The 18,329-nt window shown below is 43.8% G+C and overlaps 1 protein-coding gene across 1 annotated transcript in view; it reads right to left on the minus strand.

Annotated features, from left to right (window-relative positions):
• LOC137419022 (uncharacterized) overlaps positions 1-16,441 on the minus strand; it is a 32,611-nt gene extending 16,170 nt beyond the window's left edge. The window contains exons 1-5 of the mRNA XM_078780376.1: positions 16,427-16,441; positions 14,828-14,935; positions 14,564-14,640; positions 6,043-6,155; positions 3,270-3,314 (exon numbers count right to left, since the gene is read on the minus strand). Of these exons, the coding sequence (XP_078636502.1) occupies positions 3,270-3,314; positions 6,043-6,155; positions 14,564-14,640; positions 14,828-14,935; positions 16,427-16,441 (358 nt within the window). The remainder of the gene's footprint in view (positions 1-3,269; positions 3,315-6,042; positions 6,156-14,563; positions 14,641-14,827; positions 14,936-16,426) is intronic.
• Positions 16,442-18,329: the final 1,888 nt, after the last annotated feature.

An 18,329-nucleotide genomic window follows, 5' to 3' on the forward strand; every position in this document is an offset into this window, starting at 1 on the left:
ATTTCCTTTCACAAAGCCCGAAACAAGTGTGTCCACCCTCAGGAGAGCCAGGAAACAATATCTCTCTGTTCTCAGGACCGAACTCTCTTGTCTGTCTCCCTCTTCCAAATCCTGGTGGCGCCTGGTCAAATCTGTTTCTGGTGTTTGTTCCGCCTCCATCCCCTCCCTCACCTCAAACGGCCACACTAGGGTGGTCCAAAAATGCAAAAAAATCACTTTTTTATCTGGATTTTGATGCTCCATTGGATTATTGTTAGAAATGGTCATAATCATTCACCCAAAAAATATTTTGCATCTGAGTCATCTATAAACTCATACACACTCAACATATAAATTTGTCATTTTGGTCAATTTTAATGACTTACAAAGACTTTAGAAATATTTTTTTCCGAAATAATGTCATTGATGGTACATACCCCTGTGAAGTCCTCATGGTCGAAACATGAGTCAGACATGTATGAACATGTTTCAAACATGTTTCAAGCATTGTCAAACATGTTTCGACCATGATGATTTCACACTCACAGGTGCAAGCGCATGCAAAAAGTCATGAACCACAAAATGACCGTACAATAGTGCATGTACTTTTTCCACCTAGGTTGCTATTGGATTGTTCTCATTTAGCCAAATTTGTTGAAAAACGCCATATTTCAATTGAAGTGTGTATGAGTTTCTCGATGGAATTGAGCGAAAATATTTGGTGGGTGAATGTTTTAGACCATTTCTAACAATAATCCAGTAGAGCATCAAAATCGGAGAGATCGATGTTTTTTGGACCACCCTAGGCCACACAGCTGACTCCGCACATGAAAAAGCTGAATGCCTCAACTCTGTGTTTGCCTCTAAATCTTGTGTCCCAAACCCATCCCTCTCTGTACCCACCGTACCCAGTTGTACCCAGCTGCTCCTGGGCTGTGTGTCCTTTCCTCCTGACAAGGTTGTAAAAGTTTCTGTCAACCCTCGACTCTGATTCTGCAACTGGACCTGACGGCATCAGCCCACGGGTCCTAAAATCCTGTTCTTCCGCTCTTTCACTCCCTCTCTCTATTCTCTTCACCCTCTCTTTTGCTCAAGGTCATCTGCCATCTGCTTTGAAATCTGCCAACATCACCGCTTTGCAAAAAAAAGGTGCAAAAACAGATCCCAGCAACTACAGACCAATCAGCCTTCTCCCAATTATCAGCAAAGTCATGGAATCCATCATTGCTTCAGATATGAAATCTTTCCTCTTCTCCAATGGCTTGATCTCTGATCATCAATTTGGTTTCAGACCTGGTCACTCTACTCTGGACATGCTGCTTCTGCTTTCTAAGCAATGGATTGAGGTCCTCAATGCCAAATAGGAAATTAGAGCTGTCTCCCTCGACATATCACGTGCCTTCGATACGGTCACGCACCCTGCTCTGCTCACCAAACTCTCCTCTTTTGGTATCCATGGAAATCTCCACGCATGGCTGGCGGACTTCCTCTCTAGTCATAGTCAACGTGTGGCCCTGAATGGGTTTCTCTCATCTCCTCTTCCTGTTCAGGCTGGAGTTCCCCAAGGCAGTGGTCTGGGCCCTGTGCTTTTTCTCATCTTCATCAATGATCTCTCTGACTCTCTTGAAAATCCTCTCTATCGCTTTGCTGATGACTCTACTCTCTGTCTCTCCATTCTTCATCCCTCAGATCGGCAGTCTGCAGCCTCCTCACTCTCTGCAGACCTGGACAAAATCACAGACTGGGCAAACAAGTGGAACATGTCTTTCAATCCTGACAAATCTCACACTCTTACGATGTCTCTCCGAAAAGACCGACTGGACAACCCTCCCATCCACTTTCTGAATAATCCTCTCCAAGAAGTTCTGTCACTCAAGCTTTTGGGTCTCACTGTCTGCCATGATCTTTCCTGGGAAAACCACATTTCAAATCTGGCCTCCAAAGCCAGTCGCCGACTGGGCATCCTCCATCGTGCGAAGTCCTTCCTTGGCACATCTGAGGTCCTCACCACATACAAGGCTTTCATCCGCAGCTCAATGGAATACTGCTCTTCCCTCTGGGCTGGTGCTCCTGCCTCACACCTAGCTCGTCTTCACGCTGTTGAAACCAAAGCGTTCAGAATCATTGGAATCTCCCGCGATGAAGCTAACTCCAAGGGCCTCTCACTCACTCACCGCAGGCAGGTTGCTGGTCTTTCCATCTTCTACCGACTCCTCTCTGGCCTTGCCCCCCCCCCCCCCCAGCCCTCTCTGGGCTCTGTCCCGCAAATATTCCTACAGGTCGCACAAGATCTGCCAGCAACCCTCTTACGGTTAAACTACCAAAATCAAGACTCTCTGCTCACCTTCACTCCTCTTTTCTCCCACCTCTGGAACAAACTCCCTCACTCTCTTCAATCCCACTCCACCCTCCAGGTCTTTAAAACAGCTGTTCACCACCATCTCTTATCTTCCCCCATCCAAAACCTTGATCTTTTCTACTCCTGCTAATTTCACCCCAAATCCACTTTTTTGAAATACCAACTTCTCTCCTGGAAGTCCTTGTGTTTTATACTTCTCCGAACCCCCCCCCCCCTTCCCACGCCTCGTCCCCCCAAGCCCTCTCCCTCCCCCACATCTCCCTGCTCTCAAATGTTGCGTTTGTGTGCTTCTCCTTCTCTCCCCATCTTGTCTTCCGCTCCCTCTTTTTATATATTATGTTTGTCTGGTTGATCTGTTTGTGATGTAAATGTTTGCTCTTTCACGAGCCTCGATTCAGTATACAAAAAAAAAAGAAGAAAAAAAAAAGGGACCCAAATACTCAAAAGACCTAGAGGACCCAAAGGCCTCAAATGACCCAAAAGACGCCGATGAAACAGAAGACAAAAATGACACAAACGACACTGAACACCTAAAAGAAGAGTAATTATTTCTGTTACATTGGAATGGTCGACGGTGGCTTGCAAAATGAGCCCCAAGGTCGGTGCACAGAAGCGGTATTTTTTAAAATCACAATAAATACAACGAACAGGGAGGTGAAATTCGCTGCACGCGATGTGCAATGTGCGCAAAGTAAAACGAGTGTTCGTTTACGTCTGCATGATGTCTAATAAATAAAGATGATACAAGCACACCTGACATGAGGCCCAGACTTCAGCCTTTGGCATGTTCACGTGGCTGTACTGTCAAAAACTACTCCAACCCTTCATTTCTGACGGGCTTTATACTAGTTGCTGTGTAATTTCCACAAAGTGATTCATAAATCGAAAGGCAACAAAATAAATTGAAAGAGAGTCCAAAAGTTCTCATCACCTTTTTGATCCAAAGCTTCAGGTTCAATCTTTACAATGTGAAGATCTGCAAACACATCACATGAGAGACTAATAACAAAGTTCGTGTGTCGATAAAATTTAAAATGAAAAAAAACCAGACATTCCTGCACTAAACAGTTACATTTTCTTTCCGCAACAATCTGAGATTCTCCACATTTTACCAAAAACAATACATGCTGGACAGTTACCGTACGGCAAGCATGTATTTAAAAGGGCACGAAATACCTACACAGCTGTGAAGTGCACTCGTAATTCGAGACATTGCGGGTGAACAACTTCAGGGTGAAAGACCGAGTTGAATGAAGACTTGTAATTCAAGAAAATGTGGATGAGAAACAATTACATTAATTTGTATCAAACAGTATTCCATCCTTGTTGTTACTTCAACCACCAAAGGTTGAGGAGGTTATCGTTTTACCCCTGTCTGTTTGTCTGGATGTTAATCGCCTGCAGGAGTTGTACGCTGATCTTCATGAAACGTGAGCACCTGGTAGAGGCAGTGACAAGCTCGAAGCCTCTTGTTTTTGAGGGGCAATAGGTCAAGAGGGCAATTGGTCAAAAGGTCTAGGTCACAAAATAGTCAATTTTCATTGGATTCATTTGATATCTCTGTGTATTTTCTGCATATAAAACCGAAAAACAACAAATCACTTCAACCTCAACATCCAATCTTCACAATTCAAATTACTCTATCGCTCCCAGGAAAATACCCAGGCAGTGTACAAACACAAGACCTGACAAAAGCATGAAGGGCAATTATCTGGTTTTATCTGATGTGATTTTCTCTTTCCAAGCAGAGACCTCGACCTTCCTCTGGATGAAAGAGGATGCCATGGAAAGTTTGGTTGCACTGGTTCCTGCAGGGTACGAATGCACAAACAAACAAACAAACTTTCTTCCTGAAATGAGGATGTCGAGGAGGGTGGCCTTCCGTCCTTTGAGGTGCTGGAGAATGGCACAGAGTAAGGTGAGCTGGACTGGAATGGAGGCGTGCTCATCAGTGCATTCCCCAAACCAATACAGCATACAGTCTGGCTCCAATCTTTGAGGCCACAACTCGACTATAACTGCCACCGACTGTAGCTTGGACGTTGACTTGCCTCTCTAGATCCGATACTCCAAATGCTGCAGCTCTTGTCTCAATCTCCAATCTACAAAGCACTTCTGACTGATCTCCAACTCGTGTAATGCCTCTGACGAGTCTGCCTCTCAAACTCGATACTCCTTTCAGAACTCGATTCCTCATCAGCCTCTCTCTCTCTTTGCTGATTACTCCACCCTCTGCCGTGCCATTCCTCATTCCTCAGATTGGCAGTCTGCAGCCTCTTCACTCTCTGCAGACCTGGACAAAATCACAGACTGGTCAAACAAGTGGAACATGTCTTTCAATCCTGACAAATCACACTCTTACGATGTCTCTCCGAAATGACCGACAGGACAACCCTCCCATCTCCTTTCTCAACCAGTCTCTCCAGTTCTGTCACTGTCATGATCTGTCCCTCCAGTTCACAGAACATCTGTCACTCAAGCTTTTGGGTCTCACTATCTGCCATGATCTTTCCTGGGAAAACCACATTTCCAAGCTGGCCTCCAAAGCCAGTCGCCGACTGGGCATCTTCCATCGTGCGAAGTCCTTCCTTGGCACACTTGAGCTCCTCACCACATACAAGGCTTTCATCCACTGCTCAATGGAATACTGCTCTCCCCTCTGGGCTGGTGCTCCTGCCTCACACCTAGCTCGGCTTCATGCTGTTGAAACCAAAGCCCTTCAGAATCATTGGAATTTCCCACGATGAGACTCATGGTGAGGGCCTTTCACTCACTCACTGCAGGCAGGTAGGTGGTCTTTCTGTCTTCTGCAGACTCCTATCCGGCCTAGCTCCCCCAGCTCCGTCTGTGCTCTGTTCCCCAAATATTCCTGCAGGTCGCCCAAGATCTGCCAGCAACCCTCTTCTGGTGACACTGCCAAAATCAAGACTCTCTTCTCACCTTCACTCTTTCATTCCACTTTACTCCCACATCTGGAACAAACTCCCTCACTCTCTTCAATCCCACTCCTCCCTCCAAGTCTTTAAAACAGCTGTTCACCACCATCTCTTATCTTCCCCCATCCAAAACCTTGATCTTTTATACCCCCGTTAATTCACCCCAGATAAACTTTTTTGAAATCCCAACTTCTTTCCTGGAAGTCCGAGCAGTGTCCTTGTGTTTTATACCTCTCCCACCCCCTCCCCGCCCCCCCCTTCCCATGCCGCCTCCCCCCCAAGCCCTCTCCCTTCCACAGATCTCCCGATGTCCCTGTTCTTTACTGTTGTACTTGTGTGCTTCCCTCTCACTCCCCATCATGTCTCCCGCTCCCTTCATTATGTTTTATGTGTCCGTTTGTTCTTGTGTTTTTTTTATGATTATTGTTCGCTCTTCCACGAGCCTCGATCTCGTACGCAAAAACAAAAAAACAAACAAAAAAACGTGCTTTCCCAAAGCTACTTTCCGCAAACTTCTGCAGTGTAATTTGCCATGCAATCATGAAGTCATGATGTGCAAAATCATGAAGTGCAATTTCCCTCCCTCCACCACCCAACCCAACCACCAAATATTCCCAATCCATCTCGACAAGAAAATATAATGGAAAAAGCACAGCATTGAGTCAGAATGCTGCTGAATCAATTCAACAATACCATGAAATCTCCACAAAGTGATTCACAAAACAATAAGCAACAAAATATATTGAGAGAGTGCAAAACTCTCATCACCTTTTTGATCCAAAGCTTCCAATGCTTCAGGTTCAACCTTTATAATGTGAAGATCTGCAAAGACATCACATTCGAGACTAATAATAAGGTTTGTGTGCAGACAAAATCCAAAACTGTAAAAGCAGACATTCATTCACACATTAAACAATTCCTTCTTCCCTCTCCAATTGTATTTTTTTGTTGCACACAAAGTCAAGGCTTGTGAAAGAGCAAGAGCGGAACAGAACAAAATAAACAGCAGAAGGAGGGGCGGGGAACACCAGTGGCAGCACGGAATGATAAAATCTCGGAAAACCTGGACAAACAGGAACGGCAGTCGGTGGGGCGCACAGTCTCGCCTCGTGCGCTCATTCTGAGCAAAAATAATCTCATGAACTGAACACACTATTATTATGGCACACTGATATTAATGGCCAATATATCCATATGTACCCTATGATGTCACAAACATTGCCATTATCCATAGTTTTAATGATTATTAGGATATTTGTCGACCATTTATGTGCACAATTATGCGAAATTGCATCAATGAAGATGCATGTGAAAAAAAATTCTAACTGTACTCCCAATGGCTAGTCGATCATGTGTATGAAGTTTCGCTTCGATCTGTACGGCAGTTCTGGAGAAGTTTTGTCTGTAGCGTTTGTATTGCCGATTTTTGTGCATGACATCATCGCCAGCTGCAGAAGGGGTCCTGGCAATGATGCACGCCGAAAGGGAGTATTCAGTTTTCACTGCATTTGTATGTTTTCTTTGTTGTTTGTTTGTCCGGGCGATATCTCAGCCATCCTTTGAGCTAGGAAGCTGAAAATTTCACAATAGTGAACACGTGCTTTGACAAAAACCGCATCATTTATTTTCCGATAAATCAATCGCTTCATTGCTAACTTAATTATTATCGATTTATTTTTGTAATTATTTATTTATTTGGCATGGCGGTGGTGTACCTTTAATGTAGCTCGACTTGTTTACATTATTTTCAATCCAATATGGCCACCAGACCACGTGACGGATCAAGTCATAAATTTAATTAAACCGTTCACCGAACAGATATACGAAGTTTCAGGATAAGAATTTTGATTCAAACAATTTTAGCTGAAATACCACTTCCTTGATTATGTCATCGTTATCACCCAATATACCCTGTGGGGAGTTGATGACATTTGGCAAGCTACAATCTTTTCATTGAGCGGATTCGGAGTTTTCCATTTTTATGCCTCAGTTGACCAAGTCGCCGGAGGCATTATGTTTTCAGGTTGTCCGCCAGCTGTCCACGATAGGTTTTTGTTCCCGCGATAACTTGAGAACAGCTGAAGGGATCTTCGTCAAACTTTGTGCAGGTATGGATCATAATGTATATATTAACTGATAAGATTTTGGGGTCAAGAGGTCAAAGGTAAAATGTCAGACGTACCGTCAGGTAAAAATTCTGTGAACCGAGCTAAATTGTGAACCAGTCATGGGATTTTCACCAAACTTGGCAAAATTATATATTAGGACGCAAAGATAAACCGATTCAATTTTGGAGGCAAGAGGTCAAAGGTCAGAGGTCATTTAAGTGAAAATTATGTTGCCGTACCAACTTGTGAACCAGTGATGGGATTTTGAATAAACTTATTATCAGTATGTATGATGCAAAGATTAACTGATTGGATTATGGAATCAACAGATTAAAGGCCAAACGTCATGTCACATAAAAATATGATAAGTTGAGAACAGCTGAAGGGATTTAAGTCAAACTTGGTGCATGTAAATATGAACTGATGAAATTTTGGGGTCAAGAGGTTAAAGGTCTAGTTCGGTAAAAATCTGGTTGCAGTGATAACTTGTGACCCAGTGATTGGATTTTAGCCAAACTTGATATAAGTACATTTCATGATGCATAGATGACCTGATTATATTTTGGCATCAAAGGTGGAGAGTGTATTGATTTTTTTATATTTTGGTGAGGTCAGAAGTCTTGTCAGGTGTTACGTATTGCCTCCCCAAACCCCGGTTACGGTGCGCCTCAGAGTCGGGAGCGGGAACACAGCAGAAAGATTTGTTATTTTGCGTGTTCCAATAAACCATGGTAAAACCACACCAATGCAATTGTAGAACAAAACAAGTAATTGTATTAAGAACTCTCACATACACATTAATAACACTATTACACAAAGTACAATGAAAAGGTCACTTGCATCAAATGAACAATACATATGATGGTACCATCATTCCCCAATGCTCTCAAATCAATAAACTCACAATACGACCAACGTGAGTTGAATGTGACCTTCCCCAAAGTCCGTCCACGGATCTACGCGCTGGTTGAAGCCGTGCAGAACGATGAGAACAAGAGGCAGGTATCGGCACGACGGCGAACGAGGAGTTTCGAGGTGAGAGGTCGATATGGGAATTGAGCCGATACGTAAACCAACGGCGCTCCACACGGTAAGGTCGATATGGAAATCCCAACGACACGACAAGATGCACCAAGCGGACAGCCTCTTCTTCTTCGAGGACAAAATGTCGTCTTGGCCCGTAATGGAGGCACTCGATTTCTCCAACGACGACTCACACTTGGCGATGAACCCTGAGAAGCAGGTTTAATTGCAATCGCAATATAGGACGATGTCGCGGGCAATCCCTCCCCTGGGAAGCCTCAACTCATTCACGACCAATATCAAAAAAGTCCGCTCACAGCCTTGATGCGATTCATGGCTGTATCTCTCTCATGGCAGTTCTCTTCCTCCTCCTTCCGGTTCTTTGCAGAGTTTTCCTTTTTCCTCCACAAACGTTTAATTTTACCTTTCACTGAAGTCATCTTCATTTCACACAAAAATCTTAACAATATTACCTGAAACTAAAAATCCTACAAGTATATAATAACAACAAAGGCAGAGGTGACGAATCCGTAACACAGGTAAAAATGTCACACTAAACAACAGTTGAATGGATTTAAATCAAACTTTGTACAATTATGTATAATGCTGTAATAATGTGGGCGGAGGCATATCGGTCGACGTTGTGACGTTGAAGAGTGTGGTGTTCTAGTTTTCATTTAATCCAATATGGCACCGAATGGGGCCCACCAATGACGGTGCCGAAAGGGAGTACTCAGTTTTCTCTCAGTTTGTTTTCATTCTGTTTTCTTGTTAGTTTGTCCAGGCTATATCTCAGACATCCTTTGAGGCTGGGAAGCTGAAATTTGGACACTATAGTGAGCCCATGTTTTGGCAAAAACTGTAATTTTTGATCAAACAATTGATTGAATGAACACTTAATTCTTATCGATTTATTCAGTACTTATTTATTTTCTTTCTCATCTGGGCTATATCTCAGGCAACTTTTGAGTGAGGAAGCTGAGAGTTGGACATGACAGTGACCAAGTAATTTGGCTGTAAAAGGAATTTTTGATTTCTTGATGAATCAATTAATCAATTCATTATTTAATTTTTCAATTCATTACAAAATCGATTTTCAAAAAGTAACAGATTTGGACGAAACGGTGGTGGTTTAGGTATGCTATTGGCCAATTTATTAAGAAATTAATTATTTTACGATTATCAATTAAATATTTAAATTATGCAATTAATCAATCTATTATTGTACACCGCTCCCTCCCAATTCCGTCTCCATGTGCTGCACGACGACATGTCGTATGCTGCAGGATATGTTATTAATTTATTTGAAATGAGGGTGGTGTACTTTGAATGTCACTCTACTTGTTTACTTGTTTTTTTCTTTTTTCTTGTTTTCTTGTTTGTTTGCTTGTCCGGGCAATATCTCAGCCATCCTTTGAGCTGGGAAGCTGTAATTTTGGCACAATAGTGAGCAAGTGCTGTGGCAAAACAGTATCTTTTATTTTTTTAAAATTCTGATTGATTAATGAGGTTTACTCTCCATGAAATGAAATGGAGAGCAACCTATTATTATTCCCAAAGTTTTTCTTATTATTTTTCTTATTCTTCCACCCTATTTTGCACCTCCGAAAACTTTAAAATTAAATTTCTCAGCAACCGCTGGTCGGTTTGACAGGAAATTCTGCAATGGGACCAAAAAACATATTTAGTATATTAAAAATGCTAATGTTAAGGCGTTAGAATTCGTCAAACACATCTTTGCTCCCACGAAAATGATATTTTTTTCCCAGATTCTTAGTTTAAAAAAAACAAACTCAGAATGCAAAAAATTTCGAAGTCAAACGCCACATGGTTCGGCCGCCATATTGTTTTTCGCAAAAAACACAAAAACCCTTTTTTCTCCGCAACGGCTGAACAGATCGAGCCCAAACTTGGCATGCATAATCGCATACCCATGACGAACAAAAAGTTCAGTGATCATGACATCATGCGTCACATGGTTTCAGAGTTATGACGTTTTTAAGCATAAACTAAAAATGCTATCTTCTCCATAATTTGTGAAATTATCGAGTGGAAACTTTACACAAATGTTCCCCATGGGGGGACGTTTAAATCATACTTGACGTTTTGATAAGTCACATGGTTTGGCCGCAATAAATAATTGAAGGAAAATCCTAAAAAGCTTTTAACTCTTGAACCACTGCATTGACCGACTTGACTTTTTAATGCAATGTAGCTCTCATCAAGCGGAACATGTGTGTAAAATTTCAACCTGATTGGTTGTACGGTCTCAAAGTTAGAAGTCTTTATTGTTGAAAGAAGAAGAAACGCAACGTTTTTCTTACCAGGCAGTGCTACTGCCATTTTAATGAGTAATTTCCTTCAAAAACCATTTTCTCTGCAATTAATTGGACCGATTGAGAGAAAATTTTCACCATAGGAGGCTCGGTCTGGAGAATATTTTAATGGTAAATATGACGTCACAGGTCACGTGGTTTGGCCGCCATATTGTTTTGAGTGAAAAGTCACATCTTCAGGTTCATTGATGATTTGTTGGCAATTAATGATGGATTTATATTTGAGCAGCTTCATGATGATATATATCCAAAAGAACTTGAATGAAAAAAGGAAAACCAATATTCCACTGCAGTTTCCTTTTTAGAATTACAAATTGATATCCATAATAATAAATTTCACACCAAATTATTTGATAAACGAGATGCCTTACCATTCCACTTTGTCCGAATGCCTTTCTTGGACAGCAACATTCCTAAAAAGCTATTTTATCGTACGGTTGCAGGTGAAATAATTTGGACTGTGAGAGCAACCACACACAGCTCTGAACTGGTCAATAAATTACAACAACTAGTCAGACGTCTGCTAGCACAGGGAGCTGTAGTTGGTAGATTAAAACAAGTTTTCTTTAATATCACAAAAAAGCACCAAATCGAATTAGTAAAATACAATACGAATAGTAAAAATATTATTCATGAGATCATTATGTAAATTGTAAATGCAGCACAATATAATAATTAAATATACTACAAATCAATGTTGCTAGGAATCAGTGGTTGCTAGGATACGGCAGCATGCAAAAAACCGTTTTCATTGACAGTTTGAACATTCGAAATACAGTTTGATCGAGAGGTCGGTGGTGTGGTCGTGCTGGAAAAGTAGATTGGTGTATTTAAGGTAAGATGTGCATGATTTAATGATATCATATTATCGAGTGTGTAAGGAAAGTTATAAATATATGATAATACATTAAATCCTATTAGGAGTAAAGTTGGAATAAGTGATGTTGCACTGATGGGTTGACTGACTGCCTGGACGCAACTGAGGTTGTGGATATACTGATGTACCATCTATTGATGTGGATCCATGATCGAGGTTGTGGATCCGCCGTGTGGAGAGGTCCTGGGCTGAAAGGATTGAAACCTTGAGGAGGAACGGTGCCCAGCTGATGATCCATGCAGTCGGGAAACTAGTCAGTTGCTTACAGGTTAAGGGTCTTGCTTTAGGTAGAGGAACTATGTTTGAGGTTTACAATTGAAATAAAGTTGAACATGGGATGTTGTGAAATTAACATCATTTATAGCAATCCTTTAAATTATTTATAGTTAAGTTAAGGAACAACCGAAACTGTACAATTAATTAAATGTGTGTGTGTGTGTGTGTGTGTGTGTGTGTGTGTGTTTCTGTGTGTGTGTTTCTGTGTGTGTGTTTCTGTGTGTGTGTTTGTGTGTGTGTGTGTGTGTGTGTGTGTCTTAGTGTGTGTGTGTGTGTGTGTGTGTGTGTGTGTCTTAGTGTGTGTGTGTGTGTGTGTGTGTGTGTGTCTGTGTGTGTGTGTGTCTGTGTGTGTGTGTGTGTGTGTCTGTCTGTGTGTCTGTGTGTGTGTGTGTGTGTGTGTGTGTCTGTCTGTGTGTCTGTGTGTGTCTGTGTGTGTCTGTGTATCAGGGTTGTATCCACCAAGGGGGGTTGTATCAAAGCATGTCCAATGAAATTGGGGTTGTATGAAAGCGGGAAGGCAGAGTAAACCGGTCATCACTGACAGCAGTTATAAAGTGGCAGTTCCAGTTACTTAATTATAATCCATTTATTAAGTATTTTTTTATATTTATTTGGCATGGCGGTGGTGCACTTTGAATGCAGCTCTACTCGTTTCCATTATTTTCAATCCAATATGGCCACCAGACCCTGGTGTTGGCTTTGCGGTGAGGGTGCTGGCTTGGGATCCTTGGATCCTAAGTTCGAATCCCAGTCGATTGCTGAATTAACACCAGGGAGGTTGACTCAGCCTGTCATCCTTCCGAGGTCGGCAAATTGAGTACCAGTTCAGTGGTAATTCCCTGTGTGTCGCAAGAGGCAACAAACAGGGTTGGTGGCAGGAAGGGCATCCGGCCATAAAACATTGCTTCAAAAAGGGGACCACGGACGGTGCCCGGAAAAGGCCAATCCCTGCTCTGCGGGGAAAAATGGCCTCTAAAGGTGGTTCAATATGGCCACCAGACCACGTGACCGATAGTCATAAATTTATTTCTTCATTCACAGAACAGACACACGAAGTTTCAGGATAAGGGTTTTGATTCAACCAATTTTAGTTGGAATACCACTTCACCGATGATGTCATCGTTATCACCCGATATACATAACCACATACGGTTATGGGGGTATATGGGTTATGGGGATAACATATATGGTGATAACCATATACGTTATCACCCGACCCATAAAAACATTGCCTCAAACAGGGAACCATGATTGTCATGGGGCCCACAAGGCTAACCCCCGCTCTAGCGGGGAAAATGGCCTTAAAACGATCATTCATTCATTCATATATACACCATGGGGAGTTGATGACATATGGCAAGCTTCAATCTTTTTCGTTGAGCGGATTTGGAATTATCCATTTTTTCCCTTTGAGCCAATATGGCTGCCATACCATGTGACCTATGACATCAGAATTATAAATAAAATACTCTCCAAGGGTACTCCCTCCTATGTTTAAGGTTTTGCATTGATTGGACAGGCAGTTGCAAAGAAAACAAATTTTTAAAGTAAAAATACATCTCGATAGAGAGTGGTGTTACAATTGTCTCGCAACTCCTTCGGGGTGAGACGATGAAGGGATATTGGGAGGAAAACGCGTTTGGAGAGGAGGGGAAAAATTTGGAAGTGATGGTGAACAGCTGTTTTGAAAACATGGAGAGAAAAATGAGATTAAGAGAATGTGGAAGTTGGTTGCACAGGCTGGAAAAAAAATAGGAATGAATGAGTGGAGGTGAGCAGAAGGGAATGAGGTTTGGGACTTTGGGAGAACAGAAGATAGGAGTAAAGGAACCATGACGTAATCTAGGGAGTCGTAAATTCCGACAAGTGCACCTTCGGGGCCCGGCGATGACGTCATGCAGCGCCTGGAGAGGAATAGGAAAGGAGAGGTGTACAAGAAACCGAATCCCAAAAACGCAATTCAATGGGAAACTTGGGCTGGGAAAAACCAACTGTGGGAAGGCAAGATGGTTTATTGGTCATGGAACGAAAAATGTAAAAGGGGACCTTAAAGGTACAGCAGCTACATGTAACGTACACCTGTACTGTAGACCTTACTGATACTAACACGATGGCTTGATCATGTTCTCCACAGCAAAGGTACACTGATTTACACGAGAAAATATCACCTGTGAGGTGAGATACCAGTCGAGGTCCATCCGGACACAAAGGAAGGTTGTAATATCATTGGTCCTTGTACGAAGGACATGTCACGTTGACCAAACATTATTACCACGTGAAGAAAACATCAACATGGTTTTTTAACTTGTCCTCTCACCTGAATAATCGGAAGGTGGGATTTGCAGTCCACAGGTATCAGGTTCAACTTCAACAACCCCCATCTTCCTGTCTCTCTCTGAGGACACAAGGAGGATATTAACCAAACACCTCGTGATAAAACATTCGCCGGACACGAGCAAGCACATATTGGGGATTTCGCGGAAGCAGATTAGTCACATTCAAAAGCAAAGGAGGAATATTGGGTTTTTACCCACAATTCCAAGGCTGTGCTGGATTAAGATCTTCGGGTGTTGAGATTGAGCACCTGTCCTGCTGTTGAAACAACACCAGGTGGGTTGACTCAGTCTTCTGTCATCTTTCCAACGTTGGAAAAATGGGTACCAGCTTACTGGTAACCGAGGCACCGCATCAGCGGCACAGAACATAAGCAGTGCTTTCCAAAAACGATGTAACCAGCAGCCATAGTCTGCCAACCAAGCAACGGCAACTACAATTCCGAGTCAAAACTTTCACGTAAACTATCGACCCCAGAAATAACACACCTCTGACACTGCTACACTTACATGCGTGAACCTATTTACTGCTGTGCTGAGAAATGTTTCCATGCAATCTGTTGATGCCATGTTGTTATAGTGCGTGCCTGTATCTCTTACCTTTTTCTTATAATTTATTTCCACTGGAAAGGCGGCGGCTTCCTGCTTCTTACGCGTGTGAGCGAGATTGTTGCCACCATCTTTGCCGTGCCTTATTGAACAGTTGTGCTGAAAAGGAAGTTTGGTGTCTCATCTTACCCAAACAGGTTAATCATGCCATTATTCCTGGATCCACTGTTCTCTATTATCCTCCACACTAGCTGGCCTCACATTAGGATTCCAGAGCCTACTTTTCATACTCCTTAGAACCGGATGTCAACAGCTGGACAAGGAAATCTTGGACAAGAATATTGCCGACATCCTGACTACCAACAGTACTCAAATAGCAGCCTCACGATGCAGTACACATAGCTCACAACGCTGCCATTGCTCTGGTTACAGCTGAACATATATTACATCCCACATGAGTGCTGTCCAATCGGCTATTTTAATGGAAAAGTGGAACCGAAAGAACAGAAAGAACAGAAAGAGGAACCAAGATGTCAAGTCGAAGAGGATGAGAGAGAGAGAGAGTGAGAGTGAGAGACGGACATGAAAAATGTGGGCAACAGCTGCGCGATGAAGTCCTTCAGGTTCAAGAGATTGAGCGCCAGGCCAATGACATCAAGTGCCAGTCTCTGAGGGAACGCGAAGCCTAGGCCATCCATCGAACAAGACAGATATGTCGAAGGAAGGCTGAACGGGAACTGGAGGAAGAACGGATGATAGTGTAGCGGTTACCGCTGGATGTACATAATCGCCTTGCACCGGCCAGAACACGGCCAGACGCGCCTCTCCCGGGCATGCCCGGACTCACTGTTCCCGGGCACGCCCGAACCTCCCGGGCACGCCCGGTCTCGTCTTTCCCGGGCATGCCCGCTCTCGCCTTTCCAGGGCTCGCCCAGAGCGTCCGGGCATGCCCGCTATCGCCTTTCCAGGGCTCGCCCAGAGCGTCCGGGCATGCCCGCTATCGCCTTTCCAGGGCTCGCCCAGAGCGTCCGGGCATGCCCGCTATCGCCTTTCCAGGGCTCGCCCAGAGCACCCGGGCACGCCCAGCCTCGACTTGCCAGGCCGCAGCCAAACACGCCCGGGCAGGTCCAGACTCGCCTTTCCAAGGCTCGCCCTTGATACCCGGGCATGCCCGGTATAGCTTTTGCCGGGCAAACTTCCCGACATAAATGTGTATATATATTGTTGCCCGAAAAACGGGCTTTTCAGAATACCTGAGCTGTTTTGTTTCAATAAAGCAACTCGGACGAATTCCGTCTTTGGTCGCGTCAATTCTTTCAACTCGCGTTGGAGCGCAGTTCCTTCAATAGTGTCGTTATTGGATGCAGGAGATTGAGATCCCCCAGCGTGGGATTCTGCACAGTGGAGAATCATAATTTACTCCATAATCTCAACCAATCAGGCTGTTGCCAGCGCAGCTACCGCAACTGCAGCCAGAGCCGGCAATATAAATCACTGCAGGCCTCCAACCCACTCCATAATTAATCATTAATGACAATAAATCACCCAGTGAGAATGTGAAGCAGACGCATCAAACTACGTGTTTTGATCGAGTCTGGTCAAACCTGGGACCCATGAAGAGGCTACAGGGATGTCAACAGGTAAACATACCCTGGCAATATCCATAACGAGCACTGCTCCATTCCAACCTTCAGATTTTAATCCCACAAAATGTTAACGTGTCATGAGGCACCGCACCTAACATCTTTGACTTCACCACACAGGCATCCAGCTTATCCATCCACGACGCCTGCCACATCCAACCTCATGGACTTGCTGATAGCTTCATCCTGTGCGGTATCAATTAGGAGTTTGCGTTATTTCCAGAGTGGCAGAGAAAGTGCTTTTGCGCTTCTCAAGCTGGCATTGGATACCCGAAAGAGTAATCACACATACGAACCCTGCAGGTCAAGTATGGACAGCCGAGGCAACTCGTACAGAGTGAAAGTGGCGCTATCATGAACATGGCACCAGTTGGGACTGGAGATGCAGAGGCCTTTGAAGACTTTGACCTCGCAGTGCACTCCTTTGTGGGTATGTTGCAATCTCTCAAGGGTGAACATGGATTTCAATGACGATGTTGCTCACATGTAGACAGGCTAATTAGCAAACTGCCATGAAGTTATCGTGATGGATTTGTTGAGCACTGCATTCACTTAGGACTCTTGAATGCCGATTACAATTAGACCTACACTTTACACCATCTGACAGGTTGGATGCAGGGGAAGTTCCAAGCTAAACGTATGGCAAACCAAGCTGCTGTGCTCCACAAACGTGAGGGCCAGGGATGAGAGAAAAAGGAACAGCGTTCTTCATCTTGCGAGGAGGAACAATCACACATATGTGTTTCACAAATCTGAGTCACCAATGGCTGGCACAAGGACGCAGCCATCGCTTAATGTTTCTTCAACAACCAAGCACAAGCCTTATTGTTCTCACTGTAACACCAGTGACCATTACCTCGGTTCATGTGCAGAATTCAGGAAGCTTTCCCGAGACCATATCAAGTGGATGACGGAACTTGACCGTTGCTGGAGGTGCAGTTGGACACACCCAGCTGATCGCTGTATACTGATGAAGCCGTGCATGACATGCAAACTGTTGAATCTAACTATCCTACATGATGCCGCACAGAGATCCAGTAACACTGTCCCATTGACAGGCCCATCATCACCTGCAGTGTACCTTGACAAGCCTTCCCTTCCGCATGATGTCATGATAAAGGTCGTAACGGTGCTTCTTTATGGCCCACAAGGATCCATAGAGACCATGCCATCTTTTGATGACGATTCCGAAAGGAGCATGCTTTTGAATTCAGCAATCGAGCAGTTGAACTTAGTGGGTAAACTTGAAAAACTACTGCTCAAGACAGTGCAGGAAGATGCGGTGCAGTGTCCTGGTGCTTCTGTCAAGCTTGAAATATCATCGGTCAAGAACCCGACCCAAAGGTATGCGATAGATGCAGCATTCACTGCCACACTGCTGCGCTTATGAGTATTCTTACCCAGTAGCTTCTCTTCAGAGATGGTACCTCCACCGAGCTGGGATACCACTCCCTCTGATGAACAAGGCTCAACCAACAATATTAAATCGGGTCAGATTACTGCACCTCATATTACCAAGGCAACCAATGTGGTTCGGCCTGAAGGGTGCTCCAGTGGCAGTTTCTGCCAAACTAGGCTGGTCACCACAAGGACCAGCCAGTGTACTGCAAGAAAGTGCAATTCAGTAACATTGCCTGTTTGCTGCCGTCATGCCTTCATCACCAGACCAAATGAAAAATGTGGAGAGCCTCTGGCAGACTGAATTCCGGAAGTCAACGTTTTGGGGAACAATGTCGGTGGACATGCAGGCCTTACCCGACCCTTCACAGAACAAAACTTGGAATGACCTGGTTGCGACTGCACAGCAGTATCTCAACCGGGTTGCCTCAAACAAAGACTGTCCTACCTCAAGCACTCACCAGTGTGGGGAGAAAGAGATTATTCTGTTTCAGCACTCACAGCACGATAGT

Source organism: Myxine glutinosa, chromosome 1 (assembly GCF_964187855.1).
Source record: "Myxine glutinosa chromosome 1, kmMyxGlut1.1, whole genome shotgun sequence".
NCBI lineage: Eukaryota > Metazoa > Chordata > Myxini > Myxiniformes > Myxinidae > Myxine > Myxine glutinosa.